The 20,646-nt window shown below is 39.7% G+C and overlaps 1 protein-coding gene across 2 annotated transcripts in view; it reads left to right on the forward strand.

Moving 5' to 3' along the window:
- Nucleotides 1–20,646, forward strand: part of FRMD3 (FERM domain containing 3) — a 131,572-nt gene that overhangs the window by 73,984 nt on the left and 36,942 nt on the right. For both annotated transcript variants that reach the window (XM_051643312.1, XM_051643313.1), the window contains 4 exons: nucleotides 32–74; nucleotides 4,082–4,160; nucleotides 15,509–15,606; nucleotides 16,721–16,844. In XM_051643312.1, the coding sequence (XP_051499272.1) occupies nucleotides 32–74; nucleotides 4,082–4,160; nucleotides 15,509–15,606; nucleotides 16,721–16,844 (344 nt within the window). The remainder of the gene's footprint in view (nucleotides 1–31; nucleotides 75–4,081; nucleotides 4,161–15,508; nucleotides 15,607–16,720; nucleotides 16,845–20,646) is intronic.

The raw sequence follows: 20,646 nt of genomic DNA on the forward strand, positions 1-20,646 counted from the left end.
ATTAACTGCTATTCTCTGTTTGCCTTTCCAGCACTGGCTTGAGCCCAACAAGTCTGTCTTCAAGCAAATGAAATGTAAGTGTTGAGAGCTTGTATTTTTAAATAGTTTTTGAAATGCTCAAAGGTTCCTGTGCTTCCATGCAGCAATTTATATATATGCTTTATTTGATTTCTGGTGCAAATAAGCCCTTCATATCCTGTCTGGACTCCTAAAAACTCCATGTTACGCTCATTTCACTGTGTCACAGTGCTCTGCACACAAAAATCTTTCCTTTGCTGCTCAAGGCTATAGCCAGAGGCTAGCTGATGCTGTTCCCTTCCCATCCCATCCATCTTTCCTTTCTTCCTTTCCATCCATCCATCCATCCATCCATCCATCCATCCATCCATCCAATTAAATGGTTTATTTTTGATCTTTTGCCGCCTTCTCTTACATGCTGTTAGCACATAAGCTGGCAAATTAATAGGCCTGTTGCACTGGAATTTGCAGTCAGTACTGTTCTCCACTCTAAAGTCCTTTGAAATTGTTTTAATTTTGAATATTTTTAGTGAGAAAACAAAGCCTGTGATGTAGGAAATTCTGAAAAAGTCTTGGGCATTTTACTATACCAGCTGCCCCTTATCTGACAATTGAATGACCACTTTAAAGGAAAATGCTTACAGCTGTCACAGAACTGATTATATTCACACTAATTTTGTGTTGAAGAAATGTTCTGCCAATTGAGTTGTTGTTTTGGGAAGGTTTGTTGTTCATTTTTCCACTACAGTATGTGAGTAAGTGGTAGAAAGTAAATTGCTATCAAGGAATTGAGGAATTGTCTGCCTTGAAAATCTTATCTCAGTTATACAATTCACTGCCTGTTTGGCTTTCCACTACAAGAGTATGGTGAATGGGACACTAAGAGGTTCTCATGTGTGTTTCTCCAGTGATGTTAAAATCTGTAAGACAAGGGTCTTACTAAATGTTTCTGTATTATAAAATGCATTTTTGGAGGAATGTTAGGCTTATGATATATTTTAAAATTAAGATGGAAAGGAAAGTGGATAGCTATGAGGGTTTGCTCTTTTACATTTCAAGCGTTTATTGTTTGTGACTGGTTTTCTAACTGGAAAAGAGGAGCAGAAAAAGAATATCCTGTTTCCTTCTGTTAATTGCAGGGTACCTGCTTATCTGGATGGAAGGGATCATATTTTTTTTAACGTTTCAAATTGCAGGTCAGGATTGTGCTATTCTTGCAGGTGTTGCTGAGAAAGAGACTGTTTAGCAGGCTGTGGCAGCCTTATTTTGTATTGCTTGCTACACTGCTGAGAAGAACTATTGTTACAGAAGCCTGAGTCTAGGAAAAGGTTTGCAAAGTAGGATTCCAAATGCCTTTCCAAATCTTCTGCATATTCTGTGCATTAGTGTATACTTCTGCCATGTACTAGGAAAACATTTCCTATTATAAACTCTGCTATTAACTGAATGTGGGCTACTTTTTAGTGCAGTGTATGCCATCCTTTCCTCACTATGATACTGTTTGCACATGGGGCTTCTGTTGCTTTTCTGTGGTTGCCACATACTGCTTGAGTGTCGTTACTCAACCGTAACTTCTATATGTATTTTTTCTGTATTTTTACCAAGGCCGAAGTTTCAGTTGTTTAATTGACAACCAAAAATTTGGGTAAAATTCAGTCTTGTAGAAGGCTTGTACTAGCCAGGTCCTTGCAGAGCCATGCACTAGCTGTTCATAATTCTGCATCCCTATTTCAAGCATTAAGTACTTCTAAATCTGCCGGAACACTTAAAAGTCCTTTTTTGCTGAGAAGGAGGTCTTGCTCATTTGATACAGATTAACTCTTCTCTCACATTTTCTAAGTGGAACAGTATTCTGCATGAGCAAGTTTTTTCTCTTGCATAGTTTTAATAAGTGTAGAAGTAGTAGTTAGAAGAGACAACCATATAAGGTGACTTCTGTTATCTTTGGCTTTGTCCAGGCAGCATCACTCCTTAGTTCATTTCTGGATGACTGTTTTCCTTCCTGGGACATTGAAAACAGTTTGCCTTCTGGTTTGCCATTACAGGGCAGGGAGGACATTAACAGTCCTCTGTTTTGCAGCTTAGATCCAGTCACTGTGAGACAATGCTGTGGTCACATCTAAGATGCTGAAGCCCAGGGAAAGTAGTCTGAGTGTTTGTTTCTCTTACCTTCACTGGTCTTGTCCAGATTCCATTAGCTTAAATGTTCAAATCCTTGAGAACGCTAAGACTTGTTTTCCATTTCCTGTTGTTTGTTTCTATTTGTTATTGTTTCCTTTCTTTTTTTCCTGTATTTTTCTTCTCTCCATCCTCATCTCTTGACCTTCCTCTTTGTGTCTTAAATGAGTAATCATTTAAACAAGTAAAAAAATGGGAAATTAACAATTTTTGTTAAGGCTGACCAAAAGTGTAACATGATGTCTTGAAAGTGGGATACAGTCTTATAATAAGCCTTTCATCTTCAAAGGCATTTGAACCCTCCAAAATATACCAACTGTAACAAAAGATGTAATGCATTTTTATTTTCTGTTGCTTTTTTCATCACATGGAACTATGTAATACCCAGAGAGGCATTTCTGTAAAGATGCAGCATACAGGTAAATTCTGAAGTCAAAATAGCTCCAAGTATATTAAGATTGTTGAAGTAATTTCTACATGCAGTTCATGCAATCTAGTGAGCCAGTGAGTGTGAGGAGATGGTACAGTAAAATGTTCCGGTAGCTTAGTGATTACTCTTACAGGTTGCAATAACTACAATGCAGCTCTCAGTTTCACCTATTCTCCTATTTTCTGTGTAGTTTTCTTCTGACCTTTTCTACTGCCTTTCCTTCTTCTATAAAAGCACTATCTTTTCAAGATTCAGGAAGGTTAGACTGACTATGTGCATTGAGTATACGTTAAGAATAAGGGACTGTTAAGATGAACTGCACTTCACGATGAATTAAAAATGTATGCATGCTGTCTTTTAAAACAAAGCTAACCCCAAAACTCCAACTTGTTAAACGTAGGAGTTAATAAATGTTAAGACCTGCCAGTTACCATGGCCTGTGTAATCTAGGTGAGTTTTTTCCCCCACACCATTTACCTTTTGAAGATGTGGATTTTCTTTTGCACTTCAAGCTGGAATTCAAAACATGAACATTACCTGGTACCTGCATGTTCTCCCTGATGTGATATTTTTAAGCCTTCTGCTTGATTTTCACATCTTTTATCCTAATGTGATTATCACAAGATGCCTCTTTGATTAGAATAATAGTCTTTGATTTGCTTTCTGTCCCTCCTATAATCACTGAAAGATCATTGTCCTAGGATTAGATGACATCTTGAATGCTATCCAAGGTGCAACAGTGGGACATAAAGCTGTTCTCATTAATGTAAAACTAAGAGACACTGATTGCAGAATTAATTCGAATAGCGTTATTGTGACTTCCCTTCTGCTTCTCTTCCCCCCCTTCCCCCTCAGAATACCCATCCCCCCTCTCTCTTTCTTCTTTCCTTTTCTAAATTGAAAGTGTTGTACTTAAGGCCTGGTATTGATATTGTAGCTCAAGAGCAGGTAATGTAGTCTTATTAAATACTGGAAGCAGAAATAGTTCTGTTGTCTCTAGCTTAATTAACAAAATACATTTAACGGTTACTTCAATTTTGTAATCTAGACATTATCATTATCACGAATAACAAGTATACATCACATCTTTGTGACAAGAATCAATTGTTTCTTATTTATCAATTGCAAAAAAAAAACCAAAAAAAAAGGTTGCTCAAATGTGTTTTGTACCTCTTGGATCAAGCAGTAAGTCATGTGAGGTACAAAATAGTTTATAACTTGATTTGCGTGGGTTAGCTGTATTTTACACATGCGTTTGGCCTTCTTCATCGAATGTTTTATTATTTTCATACACATATATAGCATTTATTGGTTTTGTGTGAATTCCTGCTTGATGCTCCAGAGCTAACCATCACACAGGCTACTCTGTAAGACTCTTGGAGGCCACTCCTTTGGAGTGGTTGAGGCAATGTTTGTTTGCTACTTTTCTCATGCATTTTCTTTACAATATTTCAGCTCATCCGCCATATACCATGTGCTTCAGAGTGAAATTCTACCCACACGAGCCCTTGAAGATTAAAGAAGAGCTCACGAGGTATTTTTTGTTTTTCTGTGCATCATTAACAAACTCAAAATAAGACAAATTATGTTGTGTAGGGTAGGACTTTCACTGTTTATGCTAAAATACTAGAGTAGACAGATATTACTACACAGTGCACAGATGCACTACTGATATCTTTTTTATTTATTGTGATACATACGGATATTTAAAAGCAGTTCAAGGAGGCTTTTCTTTAATATACGAAGAGGCAGTGATGCTGTTGAAGAACTTTCAGATAGTGAGGTCGTGGTCAAATGACTGGGCAAGGATTATCCTGACTCTTCCCTTGGCAAGAATTGTGGTCTTGAGTAAGTTCCTTTTATGGCTTAGTTTTTCTGGTTTTTGAGTGAAATAAGCTGTGAAGTTTAATTCAGTAGTAGTCCTAACTCTTTTAACAGGAATATGAAGCGCCTCACTGAATTTTCTCCTGTGTGTGTCTTTATGATGAAAACAAGATGCTATTTTTAAAGTATTGATTGACCTTTAGAAAACTGATGTCAGGGTGCAGTATATTTATATTTTTAAACATACAGCTGCTTGTCTTGTTGCTTACATTGGAATTTTCCAGGCTGTGCTGTGCAACAAATCAGTCATACTTAATGAATGGGAGTTTTGTCCTTACTACTAGCCATTTTGAATTTCTGTTGCTCTCGGTATTTTTCAAGAAATGTACTTGGGGTGAAAAAATGCAGGAAAGTAACAGCTCTTTTGACCTCTGCACCAGCTGTGCAGAACTGTATGTACACCTTACTGTGCTGTTTGTCAACAGGTCACATTGCTGGTGCATGTTGCAGAAGCACAGAGCACCAGAGCACTTGTTGCTTTGAGTTCTTCATTGGTGCTTTCCCCAAGTCCTGCAAATTCTTATGCTCACAAGTCAGTTCATGAGTGGGATTTGATCCCATTATCCCTGGTCTCATACTGAAAGTTTCAGGAAGGGCTTGCATTTTGGTGAATGGTTAGTTTCTGTAGAGCAGCTGGAACATGAAGTTCATGTTTGCTTGGGTGAAATACTGAAACTGCTTGTAAACAAAGAAGCCAAAGAGTTTTCATTATTTGTTAGTGTTTGTCCTTGAATGAATTTTTTACTCTTTGTGAACCAGAGTATAAATTTTGTATAGACCTTCCTCATTCATAGTCCTTAATTAAGTGAACTAAGTGACACTTTTTTGTTTGTTTGTTTGGGTTTTTTTGTTTGCTTGTTTTTTTAACTGCCTGGATACCCTCCCAGAAGAAGTTTTATTGAAATACAAAGTGTCTGGAATCAGCTCACTGAAGTATGTTTTGCTTTCAGTATGTTTTAGGCTTTGCTGGAACACTTAAAATGAATTTTAAAGTCAACTTGCTGTATGGAAAGTATTTGATGGTCTTTCATTAAAATTAATGGTATTAACACCTTAAAAAGGAGAAAGAATTTATCTTTATATATGTCCACCTAGTGCATATGATACCTTTACATATCTGATCAGCTTTATAGTTTCCCACTACTGCTATTTGGGAAGCTTTGCTTTCTCTCTGCCAAGTCTCTTACACAATAACAAAGTATAGAAAATGCTCCTGAACTCAGCAAATTAAACGTAGTCATGTAACTTGCCTCTGAGAATTTGCTTTATCATCTAAACCAGAGGGTCAGATTCAAGGTAATACTCTAACCTGGCTTAGGTTCAATTTTTTTCTTGCGTTGCAGTGATGGGTGAAATTCAAGAAGAAAAAAAATCCATTAGTATTTGACAGAGGTCAACTATGAAACCTTGGTATCCTATTAGCTTTTTGGTAGTTTATTTAATTTTTTTTTTTGGTAAGCTCTGCTCTTCTTACTGGACAATCACTTGTGTGTGCTTAAAGTGATTTGAAAATAAATTATTAATATTGTGCTCCCTTTCACTTAAAAACCATCTGCACTTCATAGCTGTATATACAGTTAGCTGAGTCAGAGTAATAGTGGATTGCATTTCTGCTACTCTCCATGCCTAAGCATGTCACAGAGCTGTTCTCTTGCTTCTTCAACTGGGTAGAAATTTGGTGGGTATCTATAGTCCCCTTTTAGATGATGAGATTAATACTCATCCAGCCACATTGTCATGCTGCTCTTTGGTCCAGAATGTTAATAAACTCTGTATAAATCCCGCATGGCGGGGGGGGGGGGGGGGATACAGATACAAAGACTGTCAAAACAGTCTTTGTAAAAGCTTTATAGGAATAAATCTTTAATGAAGTGTCTTAGACACATTGAAGAGACATACTGATGTTAAAAAGAGCTATTTTCCCTACTCTTTAATAGCAATATCTAATATTAAAAATTATAATCTATTCAATACATGAATCTATCTGTATATGGGGTAAATAATTTAATTTCAGTTAAATCAATATAACACTATTCAGGAGTTAGACATCACTTGCAGGAAGAAAACTGAGGACTTATCATTTCAGATTATTGCTGCTTCATTTTTGTCCTACTTTTGGTAAAATGGGCTAAACTGTAATCCTTAGGTAAGCCTATGGTTTTACAGGTGGAAATATTTTCAGGAAATTAAGGTGGAAAATAACCTAGCTGAAATCATGCCTTTGTCACTAATATTATAGGAAAAAAACCACAACCCTAAGAGCCTGAAAATGTGTGCACACCATGTATTTAGGGGCCAGGAGTGCCTTGGGCAAAGGACTGAGCTGCGTGCTTGCCTGTCACTACATTTCGTTCCACTTCTCAGGATGTCTGTGATGTCTGAGTCACAACATATCATTCCAGCCACTTACTTTCATCTTTCCTCGTTTTAATTGACAATCTCTCCCATAGCTATGCTTTTGGAATAAAATCAGTGCCTGCCTCTGGATGTTAAGGCACTTTGACATATTATTGCTAAATAACCAATTTTGTGTACTTGGGACAAAATTTCCTCCTCTTGCTGCAGCAGGAGGTTTTGTGTGGTCCTTGAACACTTTTCTCTAGAGTCAGCTGATGCTAGGATTGCGATTCACAAGTTAACTTCAGTGGCTGTAGGGGCTGTCACCTTGAGCTCTCTTGTTTCTGTAATAACAGACTAAGAGAAACCCAACTTGTCAAGGAAGTCCAAGAGTGATGTTCTTCTATGCTGGTGTGATCTCTGAGGATTTGACTTGTGTTTCATGAGTAGTATCTGGAGGATGTTAGCCTCTTCTGAATGGTACATCTGTGGCTTTCTAGCTCTGATTGTCTAGCACTTAGAGGTGATCAGAAGTCAGAGCAAAGTACTTCAGTTTCAGAAACAGCATTTAACTGGCTTGGCTGAGCATCCCTAATGAGAGTAATAATTGATAGTTTTTAGTTAGGCGATAGCACCATGATAGGCAGGTCTTTGCATCTCCCTTGTTCCCTGCAATGCATACCTGTAATACAGGATTTCAGTTTCTTTTCTTGTAAAATTAGTGTCTGATCTGCAAACTGTTTCCTAGCTGGTCCCACACAAGACTGGGGTAGAGGCCTTGAATATATAATTTTTCAGTATTATTGCTAATTTATTTACCTTCTAATTATTTTTTTTTCATCTTTTTGGTGCATTCCAGTTGTATTGCCAGGCTTCATGGTGAGAGGGGTTTTTCTTTAGCTAAGTGCACAGAACCACCTGGAGAAGAAAGGATATTCCAGAGTTTGCTCCGATGGTTAAGATTATTCTGCTTGCACAGCATATAAAGTTATAAAATTACCATGAAGAAAGTTGTAGCTACAGAGGTAATTCAATTCACAATACGCTCAACATCCCATGTCACTCTCAGGAAAGCACAGATCTTTCCAGATTGTGCTTTGCCTCTCTTTGCTATTCTTTGATCACAGGTCAGAGACCTGGGAAGGTCCACAGCTGGGAAAGCCTGAGATGCTGTGAACAAAAGGAGAACTGTCAAGGCAGTGTGTACAGGACGATCCAAAGACTGGTCACACTTGGGCAGAGATTTTTACTATTTCATTTCTTTTCACTCTTCTTGTTTAGGTAATAAATAAATCATGATTTGTTCTTATGTAATAAAGTAGTCCAAGGCCTCATGCCTTCCTGTCCCCGAATCCCTACATCATACTATGTATATATTATTAAAATGAGATAACACAAAGTAATTTGAGGTCCCAAAGGAATTATCTGAAATGTTACAGATAATACTGTATCAGCAGTAATCCATGATTATTGTGGAAAAAACAGACCTAGAAGATGGTGTGGGTGAGTAGCTGGTGGAATTAACCAAAGATTAATTATTTCAACTAGATTTCACCATGCTCTTTTCTTCTAATCCACATTGCCTAATCCAAGATGCAGTTCTTCAATCACTAGGCTGTGATAAAACAATGTAATGAGTACTTTTATACAAAAAAAGCAGATTAAAAAAATGTTTAACTGGAAATCATATAAAATGACAAAGACTAGGGGTATGTAGACATGGCAATTTCAAGAGCCCTCAGCTAGCTTGGCTGAAGAACAGTGCAACCGCATGCATGCAATGATTGACTGATCTGGTCTCTAGCAGCTGTATGTGACATTGCCTTGTGCTGGAAGAGACTGGTGCTTTTCCCTTCAGAAGTGAGAAGCTAGTTGAGGCTGCCTTTCTTGAGATGTGCAACTGTAACTATGTTTTGAGGCCACTGCAAGTCCACTTGTCTTGCCTTTCTTGAGGCCAAGTTGGCACTTGGCAAGTGAGTTTATAGTTTTAGTAGCATTGGACTCACAATCAGACTGAATACTATGTCTTAAAAATGAATGAGAGTTGGTAGTAAGGGCAGTTGATGGTGGCAAGCTTGCAGATAGCATTTGAGGCGGGGGAAAAGTTATCCAAGAGAATCCTGGATTTCTTGGTGGAACTTAAGCCTGTGGGAGAAGGAGGCCTTACATGGTAAGAGGTCCTCTTGTGATCGTCTGAGAGGAAGACAGGGGGGCTGAGGAGATGCAGTTCAGTTGTGGAGGCTTGCAGAGGATAACCTATTGCAATGCTGTGGTGGGGCATGTACCCAGTATCCAAAACTTGTCCCTTACTGCTTCTTTGTCCTCTTTATTTGTCGGTGAAGTAAATTCTTGTGTAGCTGTCACGATCCAATATTCGGATACTTGGTGATTTTTACAGTCTTGCCAGGACAAAACAAATACAATATCGACTGCACAGATAGACACTGGGGCTGGTGTGCAGTCTTACAAGAGATTGGGCAGAACCCTCTTGCTTTCTAACACTCAGGCTGGACTCTGCCTTCCCTCTCTTGGGATAAGCTGCATGGCAGCTGCACCCTTTGCTATCCGGCAGAACCTGTGAAAAGGTTTAAGGGTGATCCCAAATGGTGAAATTAAGAAACAAACGAGGTCAGATGTCAAGTGCACACCAAATTTATTGAAGTGACACAACATAGTCCTGAGAGCAAACAGGACAGGGAGGAAAACAGAGACAGAGAAGAAAGGGACAAAGAAAAGCAGAAATACAGGGAATAGCAAGGACAGTAGAAGACAGAATGTGAAGTTAGTGTCCAGAATAATATACGTAAAGAACTCTCAAATTCTGCAGGGAGAGGAGGGCACCCAAACTGGTAATACTGTATACATGTGGTGGTGTTCCTCAGCGGTCAGTGTTGGGACCAGTGCTATTTAACATCTTTGTTGGAGACATGGACAGTGGGAATGAGTGTATCCTCAGCAAGATTGCTGATGATACCAAGCTGTGTGGAGTAGTTAACACCAAAGAGGGAAGGGAGGCCATCCAAAGGGACCTTGACAGGCTGGAGAGGTGGGCCAGTGCCAACCTCATGAAGTTCAACAAGGCCAAGTGCAAGGTCCTGCACCTGGGTTGGCACAACCCCAGGCACAAATACAGGCTGGGGAGAGAATGGCTGGAGAGCAGTCCTGAGGAGAAGGACTTGGGAGTGGTAGTAGATGAGAAGCTCGACATGAGCTGCCAGTGTGTGCTGGAGCCCAGAGAGCCAGTTGTGTCCTGGGCTGCATCAAAAGAAGTGTGGCCAGCAGGGCCAGGGAGGTGATTCTGCCCCGCTACTCCGCTCTGGTGAGACCTGGAGTACTGGGTACAGCTCTGGAGCCTTCAGCACAGGAAAGCTCTTGGAGACGGTCCAGAGGAGGGCCACGGAGATGATCAAAGGGCTGGATCACCTCTGCTATGAAGACAGGCTGAGAGAGTTGGGGCTGTTCAGCCTGGAGAAGAGCCTTCTCCAGAGCCTGAAAAAGGGGCTACAGGAAAGCTGAAAAGGGACTTTTCACCAGAGAGGGCAGTGATAGGACAAAGGGTAATGGTTTTAAACTGAAAGAGGTGAGATTTAGGTTAGATATTGGGAAGAAGTTCCTCACCATGAGGTCAGTAAGGTGCTGGAATAGGGATGTAGTTCTCCCCCTGTAGACAGCACTGGTGAGGCCTCACCAGTAATGTGACCAGTTCTGGGCCTCTCACTTCAAGAAGGATATTGAGGTGCTGGAGTGGGTCCAGAGGAGAGCAATGAGGCTGGTGAAAGGACTAGAGGGAAAGTCTTATGAGGAGAGGCTGAGGGAGCTGGGGTTATTTACCCTGCAGTAGACTCAGAGTGGACCTTGTCACTCTCTTCAACTACCTGAAGGGAGGCTGTAGTCAGGTGGGGGCTGGGCTCTTTTTCCAGGTAACTAGTAACAGGACAAGAGGACATGGCCTGAAGCTGCACCAGGGGAGGTTTAGGATGGATATTCGGCACCACTTCCTCACGGAGAGGGTGATCAGACATTGGAATGGACTTCCAAGGGAAGTGGTGGGAGCACCATCCCTTGATGTGTTCAGGGAAAGCCTGGATGTGGCACTTAGTGCCATGGTCTAGCCGATGTGGTAGTGTTGGGTCATAGGCTGGACTTGAGGATCTTGAAGGTCTTTTCCAACCTTGGTGATTCTGTGATTCTGTTATGGAAGTCCCTTCCCTGGAGGCCAGGTTGGATTAGGCCTTTTGCAGCCTGGTGTAGTGTGGGGTGTCCCTGCTCATAGCAAGAGGATGGGAACCTGATGATCTTTAAGGTCCCTTCCAGCCTTAACCACTGTGATTCTATGTGCATCTGCCTTTTGCTGCTCTGCACCTCTGTATGCACAGAAGCATGAGAAAGAGTGGTGCAGTCAAAGTTAAGTACCACACAGAGCTAACAGTTTTTGAAACATTGCTGGATCTCTCAAGGTGACTGTGTCTTTCAGCTGGAAAGGTGGCAACAACACTGGGAGAAATGCTTGTTACTGGAATAAAGGGAGTGAAGTGACGTGAACACAAGAAAAAACCACTATGTGTACAAACCACAAAGTTTGGCTGTGGGAAATTTTTCTTGCCACATTGATCATCTTAAAATAGAGAAATAAACTGACTCCTAAGCAGTTAGCAAGATAGTCTCTGGGGGTCATGAAGCCTGCTTGAAAACAAGAGCAGATACTGCTGACCCTTCATCTGCGGTTGAAGGAAGGGCTTGGCTAACCTGGAATTGAGTCATCTGTATTGCAAACAGATAATAAATGGAAATTAGGTTGTTCCAATGGTAGATGTATTTGTGAGTGTAAGTGCTGAAGCATACACTACTAGCTTGCTGGCAAGCCTGAGTGCTTAGGGCTGTAAATCAGGCCATAAAGTTATGCCAGGGTTTGCATAAAACAACTGTGGTAGAAGGACACAAGCAGCAGCAGAATCACATCTGATTTTGCAAGTTATTTCTGTAAGTGTAGGCAATTTTAAGTGTATGCGTAAACCTTAGTGAATTCAGGATTCAGGTACACATTTATTGGTCTTTGCTGACCTGGGACATAAATTACTTTATCAGGATTATAGGAAGTGTCAGAGGTTGAGCCAGGCTTTGGTAGAGTTGCAGTATCGGCTTTCAGTCCAAAGTGTATGTATCTCCTTCGTTTGAAAGAACACAGAATCACAGAATCTCATGTGTTGGAAGGGACCTCAAAAGATCATCTAGTCCAACCCCCCTGCCAGAGCAGGATCATCTAAAGCACATCACACAGGAACGTGTCCAGGCAGGTTTTGAATGTCTCCAGCAAAGGAGACTCCACAACCTCTCTGGGCAGCCTGTTCCAGTGCTCTGTCATTCTCACAGTAAAGAAGTTCTTCCTGATATTCACATGGAAGCTCCTATGCTCCAGTTTGCATCCATTACCCCTTGTCCTATCACTGGTCACCACTGAAAAAAGCTTAACTCCAACTTCTTGACACTCACCCTTTACGTATTTGTAAACACTGATGAGGTCACCCCTCAGTCTCCTTTTCTCCAAGCTAAAGAGACCCAGCTCCCTCAGCTTTTCCTCATAAGGGAGATGTTCCACTCCCTTAATCATCTTTGTGGCTCTGCGCTGGACTCTTTCAAGCAGTTCCCTGTCCTTCTTGAGCTGAGGGGCCCAGAACTGGACACAATACTCCAGATGTGGCCTCACCAAGGGAGAAGAGAGGGGGAGGAGAACCTCTCTCAACCTCCTAACCACACCCCTTTTAATACACCCCAAGATGCCACTGGCCTTGGCCACAAGAGCACCTTGCTGGCTCATGGTCATCCTCCTGTCCACCAGGACCCCCAGGTCCCTTTCCCCTATGCTGCTCTCCAACAGGTCAGTCCCCAACCTATGCTGGTACATGGGGTTGTTCTTTCCCAGATGCAAGAATTGCCTATGTTGTATTTCAAGGGTAACACCTTAATGTCTGAGACTATTATGGATGCAGATATTAATGTTAACAACAACATTGAAGATCTTTGATCCTGGTCAGTATATAAAGTATTTTCTTACAAATGTGACAAGTATGCACACTCCTACCCAAATTCCCATGTTCATTTATATAGAGTTTTACTGGAATGCATAAAAATGAGCTTTTGCCCTCATCCTGTGGGATTTCTTTTAATGCTGCTGTTGTGTTTGATCCTAAGTCCTGGTGTAGTATCTTAGTGACCAGTCACGAAGTGTTGTGTTTATGGCCGTCCCCCTCTATTAAAAACATTGTTTTAATTTGACTGAGCTCATATATGTGTGTTTCCAGGTTTATCCTAATAAAATAACTATATATTGGGGATGAAGGGGATTCCCTGAAATTTCACTTCAGAAATCTAACTTGTGATTTACTGCAGAACATTTGAAAGGGAAAAGAAGAGCTGCTACTTGACCTTTAAATAGGTGCTTTGAGTCAATTCTTGAAGATTTTTTTATTCTCCTTGGGCTCTAAGACAATGGCTTGTAATAGATGGTCAAGGTGGGCAGCATTGGTGCCTAATCATAGAATCACAGAATTGTTTGGGTTGGAAGGGACCTTTAAGATCATCTAATTCCAACCCCCTTGCATGGGCAGGCACACCTCCCACTAGACCAGGTTGCTCAAAGCTCCATGCAACCTGGCGTGGAACACTTACAGGGAGGAGGCTTCCACAGCCTCCCTGGACAGCCTGTGCCAGTGTCTCATCACCCTCACACTAAATAATTTTTTCCTAATGTTTTAATTACTCTTCCATTACCCCTCAAATTATCACTACACAGCATCGTAAAAAGACACACCCTGTAATCCTGTTGCATAGGAAAGAACTTCCTGCAAAACTGATTTTTCTTCTTGTAAATACCAAAATATTAATAGAAAAGTAACTGTTCATAGCGTTTGCTTTCATCTGTACATCTGGAGAGCTGGACCTAGCATGGTCCTGAGATTTCAGGTTCTTAGTTCTTGTTTCAACCTCATGTCGGTAAATGTAGGTTGGGAGCAGGGGGTTATTACGTGTTTCCAGAAGCTTGTTTACTTTTACATCTCATTATAGTAATGTTTAAACTCAGAAACCACCAATCTGCAGTGTCACTGGAGATCTGTGAACTTGGTTTCGGCTCAGTCTGATGGTCACTCTGGAGAGCCACAACCCAGTTTTACACCCTGGCAAGACTTGACAGAGGTTTTAGGACAGGGCCTGCTCGTTTTCCCAAGTTATGTGTGGTACCTGCGTCAGTATACTGTGCCTTTTCCCGTAGTCTGTCTTTGCAGATTAAGAATTTTTACTGCATCTCACTGAGGCCTTCGGTTCACCCTGATGTAGTTCTCTTCTGGAAACTACCTGTGCTGTAGCAGTATGAAATTATGGAAGTGTAAGCTGTTTTGGACACTCATTACAGGGGAAAAAAAATTATAATAAAGGCCTTGAAGTTCCAAGTTTCACACTTAAGCTTGTAAAACTGTTGTGCAGTGAAGGGATATGTTGACAGTGAGAATAAATTGTTTTTCTCAGTGGTAACTGTCTTGTATGTATGTAGCATTTCGAAACAATTCAGGGAAAGGAGGAAAATTTATCTTGCCCTTCTGATAAAACTTCCAGTCCTGCTTGAATCCAGAACTCACTGTAAGTTTAAGATTAGATACTTGGTGCATGCGCTCATTGTACACACACAACCAAGTAACTTGGGCAACATATGTGTGACTTCAGTGTTATTAATAAAGCATGTTTTTATTGGCTACACTCTATCTGAAGGTTGTAGAGGACTGGCAGCATCAAAAAATGTCCTGAAGGTCTGCAGAAGGCACTGAGTCTGATGGCATCCTCTAGATAGTTGACTATATTTGGCTAAAGCAGTGCTTAAATAGTTTATTTTCCTAGAGGGGTGAGGCTCCTGAATGGTGCAGCTGTAACCAACCTGCTTGGTGGCTGGGAAAGGAGCTGAGGCTGAGTCATGGGGCTAAGAGTTGGTCCATCTCTGTGAGGCTGTTCTCTGAAGGCAAGAGCAAAAGAGAAAGTGATGGTCTCATGGCTGAGCCTTTCTTCTTGCTATCAGAAATAATGCTAGTGGGAAGCAGCAGGCAGCTAGAATCTCCCCAGCTCTTCTGGGGGAAGAACAGCTCTGAGAGGAGTGGGAGTTTATACCCAGGCAGGTTCCCCAGATTTCCTGTGCCCTCTACCTTCCTGGGCCTCAGGCAGTCACTTCCACCTCAAAACTTCATCTAGGATTCTTTACGGAATAATAAAAAAATATCCATTCCACTGTGGTCAATGTGCTGTTTTGTCTACAGAGAGAGAGATTTTGTTGTGTAAACCTGTATTTAATGAGGGGAACTTAAATTACTGTAATATATTTCACATGACTAATGAGCATTGTAACAGCTGTACAGTTTAAATAAAACACTCTCCAAACTACCTTTTAGTGGGTTTTTATTACTTCTGCTGTTATTATTTAATTATTACTGAGAAAAATTGCATGTCTTAAATCTCATGCCTTGAATCTCATGTCCTGTGGTTGTGCCTTGCCTCTTTTTCCTGCCATTTAAGATAGCAAGAGAGATCCAGAATAGTTGCACAGCTGATTTCTCACTGATAAGTTAAATCTGTTATAAAAAATGCCACATGGTCTCCTAATTTTTTAAAATTATATTTCAGATACCTCTTATATCTACAAATAAAAAGGGACATTTTCCATGGCCGGTTGCTGTGTTCTTTTTCTGATGCTGCCTACCTGGGTGCCTGTATTGTCCAAGGTAAGTTCAAGCAGTAGGCTTTATTAAATGCTTAACTCATAAAGTGTGTTCTGTTGTGAGAATGTAGGTAGCAATAATGTATATATGTGATTTTTTTTAGTTATATTGTTTCCCTACATTGATGTGCACAGCTAAAGTGTTTTAAGCAATCAATATATTAGCCTACTAAAACTAAACTGAAACTTATAAAAAAATTCTAGTCATAAAAAAAGCAAAATTCTATTCTGAATCCTGGATGTAAATTGAGCCTATTCTGTTTGAACTAAGCAGAAGAAGGTATCATTCGGTGCCCTTTCTTATGGTAAAGAAGACCTGTGTGATGATGGAATACCTGGCAGAAATAGTAGACGTAATTCAAGGAGAAAGGTCTTTTTTATTTTATTTTTTTAATTCTCTTTCTCTTTCTTCCCATAATTTCCTTAGGACCATATTCAGGTACCTGTCTTGGATTGCACACAGAGTATTAGCTAGCTTTCTTATTAGGGACTATATATGTGTGGAAGTCCCCTTTATTCAGCTGTAACATGAATTAAGCTCTTAATGTATTATAAGGAAGTGTATTCAAACCAAGGTTGAGTCTACACCTTATTAAAAGAGGCTTATTTGGAAAATGAAAACATGTTTGGGTACCAAAGTGACACATCTTTTGGGAGACGAATCGGATACTGTGGGCTGCCTTAAATGGTGCTACAGCCTGTGTTACTCAGCTAGAACAGTATTAAACCAGTCTGCATCAGTGAGGATAAAATGATGTAAAGAAAGAGGAGAATCTGGAGTGCGTTGTTTTAGTTCTGCCTGTTACCGGAATGACAGGTACTCAAAGGTGGAGTATTACCTGTGTCTCTGTTTCTGCCACAAAAATAATTTAGATTTGTTAATTATTACTGCCATTAATAAACAGTGAACTTCACTTGAAACTCATTGAAGTGACAGTTGCAAGGACTTTGTTGTTTCAGTTAACTCAGTTCTTCAAAGCAGCATTTCTTGAGAGATGCAGAGTTCTTATTGATCATGGAAGTGTCTTGAATTACACTGTATTTATAGACTTTTTTCCTTATTAACTAAAGGTGCAAGTGAATGTTTCTGTTTTGTTTTGTATTTTGGATCTGTTTAGCTGAGCTTGGTGATTATGATCCTGATGAACACCCAGAGAATTACATCAGAGACTTTAAGATTTTTCCCAAGCAATCACAAAAGCTCGAGAAGAAAATAGCTGAAATGCATAAAAATGAATTCAGGTAATTCAGAATGCTTTTTAGTAAGAAGAAAGCTAAGAAATACCTTTGTTTCCAAATAGTGTGTTAACCTAGGAGTTTTTTTTTCCCTTGTGTTATAATAGAAGCCCTACCAAGAGATGGTCTAATATGCTGTGTTTGAAAATTTGGTTTCAGCTAAGTCGGTTTTCTGTTGCTGTTAACCTTCATTAATCATAGCTGATCCCTGTGTGTGTGTTGGTAGTTTAGTCTGCATTTACTTGAAATGTAGGTCTGGTTAATGGGAGTGTCTCACATCATGAGTGGTGCTCTGGTTGATTAGTGGATTAACATCTTTTGGCTAGGGGTCAAAAGACTTGTGTCTTTTGCTGTGAAATTTCTGTATTTAGTGCAATTGTGAAATTCTTGATAGGTATTGACCTGACTAAAACTGTAATAAAGTTATTTTGTCTGTAGGTTGTTAACATAGAGGTGAATTGCACAGAAATGTGTTTAAATAACTTATTTGGAGGACTAAGGAGGTGAGATTCAGAACTCGTAAACTTTTAATCGTGTGACAGGGGAGTGGAGAAAGATGCGTTAATCAATCCTTTGTTTTCAACGTTGAGTGTGTATGTCCCTGAAGGATGGTGTTTTCAGGAGAGAAGGATCAGTGCGTTGTGCAACTGTACCCTCCTCAGGCTGGTCAGCGAACGACACCCTCAGGTGTCGAGGGGGAGACTAGCGCGATAGGTCGTGTCGCTGAGCTGAGGACAGTCCTCGGAAAAGTAGATCGAGAGATGCCAAATTCCGGGGGCGGGAAGAAAATAAAAAAATACTTTTCAGAGGAGATAAAGCTTAAAACACACTTTTTCCCCCAGAAGCCTGTATCAAATATGATGCTCAAAGTGCAACATTCATGACAGTAAGCTTGTCAGTATTGATGTGTCTTCTCCTTTTTTCTTCCCGAAACCTATATACTTTGTTTATATTTCTTTCAGTGAAGCGTTTTAAATAGCACAGCTGCAGATAATACTTTTCGAGCAGTTCAAGCTGCACTTTACACAGACCTGTAGAAACAGCCTTTAAAAAAAGGAAGTGTTGTTCCACACAGTGCCTACAGATTTCCAAAGGATAAATTCAGCCTTTAGAAACTAAGATCTTTCATCCATTAAGCCAAGGTGCAATTGAAAAGATTTTGATCAATTCAGTCTTTCAAAAACAGGCTAGTCCTTTATTAAAGTTAAGAGAAGGGAATGAAGCTGGTGTTTTGTGTATTTCACAGCCCTGGGAATGATGTAATTTTCTGCGTTGTTTTTTTTCCCTTGTACGTAATCCTGCCCATCCATTGTGAATTTAATCTGCTAGTTCTTCTGTTATGAATAACTAGGTACATTTTTTAGCTCCTTTTTTAAACCCACTTTTGTGTTAGTGTAATAATGTATCTGATCCTGTGATAGCAAATGGTACAAGTACAGGTCCCTCTGGGATTCTTCTGGTTGTGTATTCTTCCCATCAATGGCTTCCCAGCATGTGACTGTCCCCTGACTTTCTTCAGTAGACTTGTTAAGAGACATTATTCATTATTGCCTTTTGGAAATCAGACGGTGTCAACCCAGCTTCTTTTCCCTGTGGATCTGCTGATTCCTGCAGAAAAATCCAGGATGTGTTTATAATTTATGGCAGATCTCTCCTCATATATATACTTACATGTATATGTTCCTCAATTATCTTTCTTTTCCAGATTTTACCAATTTGTGTGTAATGAAAGCTAGGCTTAGCGGCTTACAGCTCTTCACAGACTTCAGGAACTGTTTTCTTTCACATATGTCAGCATCTGTCTAGTTACAAAGACAGTTTCAGAGCTGTCTGGATAGCTACTATCTGGCAATTTTTGACTGTAGCTCTGTCTTCCCAAAATTGATATCCTATTACATTTTTAACATGAAATGTTCACTGGTCAGATAGATGTTTTGCCTTTTTCTGGATATTTAATTCAATGGATTTCTATTCTAGGAATGCAAATTAATAAAACATATTTGTCCTATAATGAACTATATATGGAGAGGTACCATTCTAGATTGTCAGATTTCTGTGTCAGTCTGGAAAAAGATTATTAGAAAAAACATCGAACTTACAGGTTTCTGTCTGGTATTGATCAGCACATCTGTTTCATTGCATTCATCAAGTTGGATTTCCTGTTAAGAATTAATTTTTTGCTGCTCAATGAGTATGTTTTTTTAAAAGCTGCAAGAAGTTCCCCATGCCTTTCTTTAACAAGATACTTGAGTGATGTGCTAGCTGAGTGCTAATGTTTGAGGAGAGCAGAAGAGACTAAGCAATTTTAGTCCAGCTACTGTTCTTCTGCCTTCAGAAGAGTTACTTCTGAGTTTCAGCACTGCAAATGAGTTTGGTTCTGTTTTGTTCATATGTGTAAATAAACAAAGATCATAGCATCTATCTTCTGCAGTAGGGTCCCATATAATCAAAGCCCTGTGACTTGGAAAGGGCCAGTTCTTCACTGAATTCTGTGTTGGTATCCTCAAGGCCTGTTCGCTGGGCACATCTTTTCTGTCCTGCAGTAGGATGAAGTAATTTCCCTTTTGAAAGGTGCATGAAGACAGTGAGGAGAATGTTTGGGAAGCAGCAATAGTGTACTGTGATGGCTGCCAGTGAATTAGTGACTCATCTTGGGTCATTTAGAAGCCCTATTCTTATTAATTAAAACAGATATATGACATAGTGCCCCTATTTCTTATTCTCTGTGGCTGTGAGAATGTCACTGGATTTTAGCAAAGTGTGACCATCTAGGTGACTTTCCACTGTGCCTAATTGCAAAAATATAAATATAAGCCAGCTTTATTTAACTGTGATTAATTGGCTTATGAACTTTAATTAATTATTCTTCCTTCATTGAGAAAGTAGAGGTACAGGAGTAATTTCATTGAACATTACCAATGGTGGGGCAAACACTTGCCTTGATTTCATCACAGAACATGTTCTAATTTTCTTTTGATTCCAAGTGAGTCCTCTTCTGAAACATGGTATGCCACTGGGAGGTGAAGAGATAATGCTTTCAGGACTTAAAAACTTCGAATATGTGAGGATGCACTGGGAACTGATGAGACTTAGAGACTTGTTCTTAAAATAATTAAAAATTTATTCAAATGTTATATTTTTACATATGGTTACAACAGAGCATAACTACTGAAGTATTAGTTAAGTGCATTTCTGTTTCTCTGCCAGTCTTAACAGCTTGGAAAAGATTTGGGCCATAAAAATCTAGATATTCTCTGAGTGTATTCTGGCATACCTTCTTCAAGTGAAGTGAATGCTAAGGTCCCTCCCGAGGTTGTTCATTTGCATGTATGTCCCATATCCCTTTTAGTTAGATGTGTGCCAGCGTTTGTAAGGTTGCATTGTAAATCACATCAGTGAAATGGTCCCAGTTAAAAGTTTTTTATTTATTTATTTATTTATTTTATTTCCTTTTTCTTGACTTCCATGCAAAAGTACATGGAACCACACATTCAGTTCTTACGTTGTTTTGGCAGCATTAAATATATGTAATACACTGCACTGTGGTAAGTGTTTAAAGCCGTAGTTCATTTTTATTTCTGGTGTCCAAAAGACCCCAGTTTAACAAAAATATAGTGAAGAATTCTATATAGATTTGGGGGAAACAAAACCAAAACAAACCCATCGAATGAGGTTAAACAGAGTAATTACATCTTCTAGGTAGAGGAGGGGAAAGCTGAGTGAAAGGTTAATTCTTCAAGCACAACAGCAGGGATTACTAATATTTCTAGGTTTTAAACTGAAAGATTACTCAGGTGATTTTAGTAAT

Source organism: Apus apus, chromosome Z (assembly GCF_020740795.1).
Source record: "Apus apus isolate bApuApu2 chromosome Z, bApuApu2.pri.cur, whole genome shotgun sequence".
Classification (NCBI taxonomy): domain Eukaryota; kingdom Metazoa; phylum Chordata; class Aves; order Apodiformes; family Apodidae; genus Apus; species Apus apus.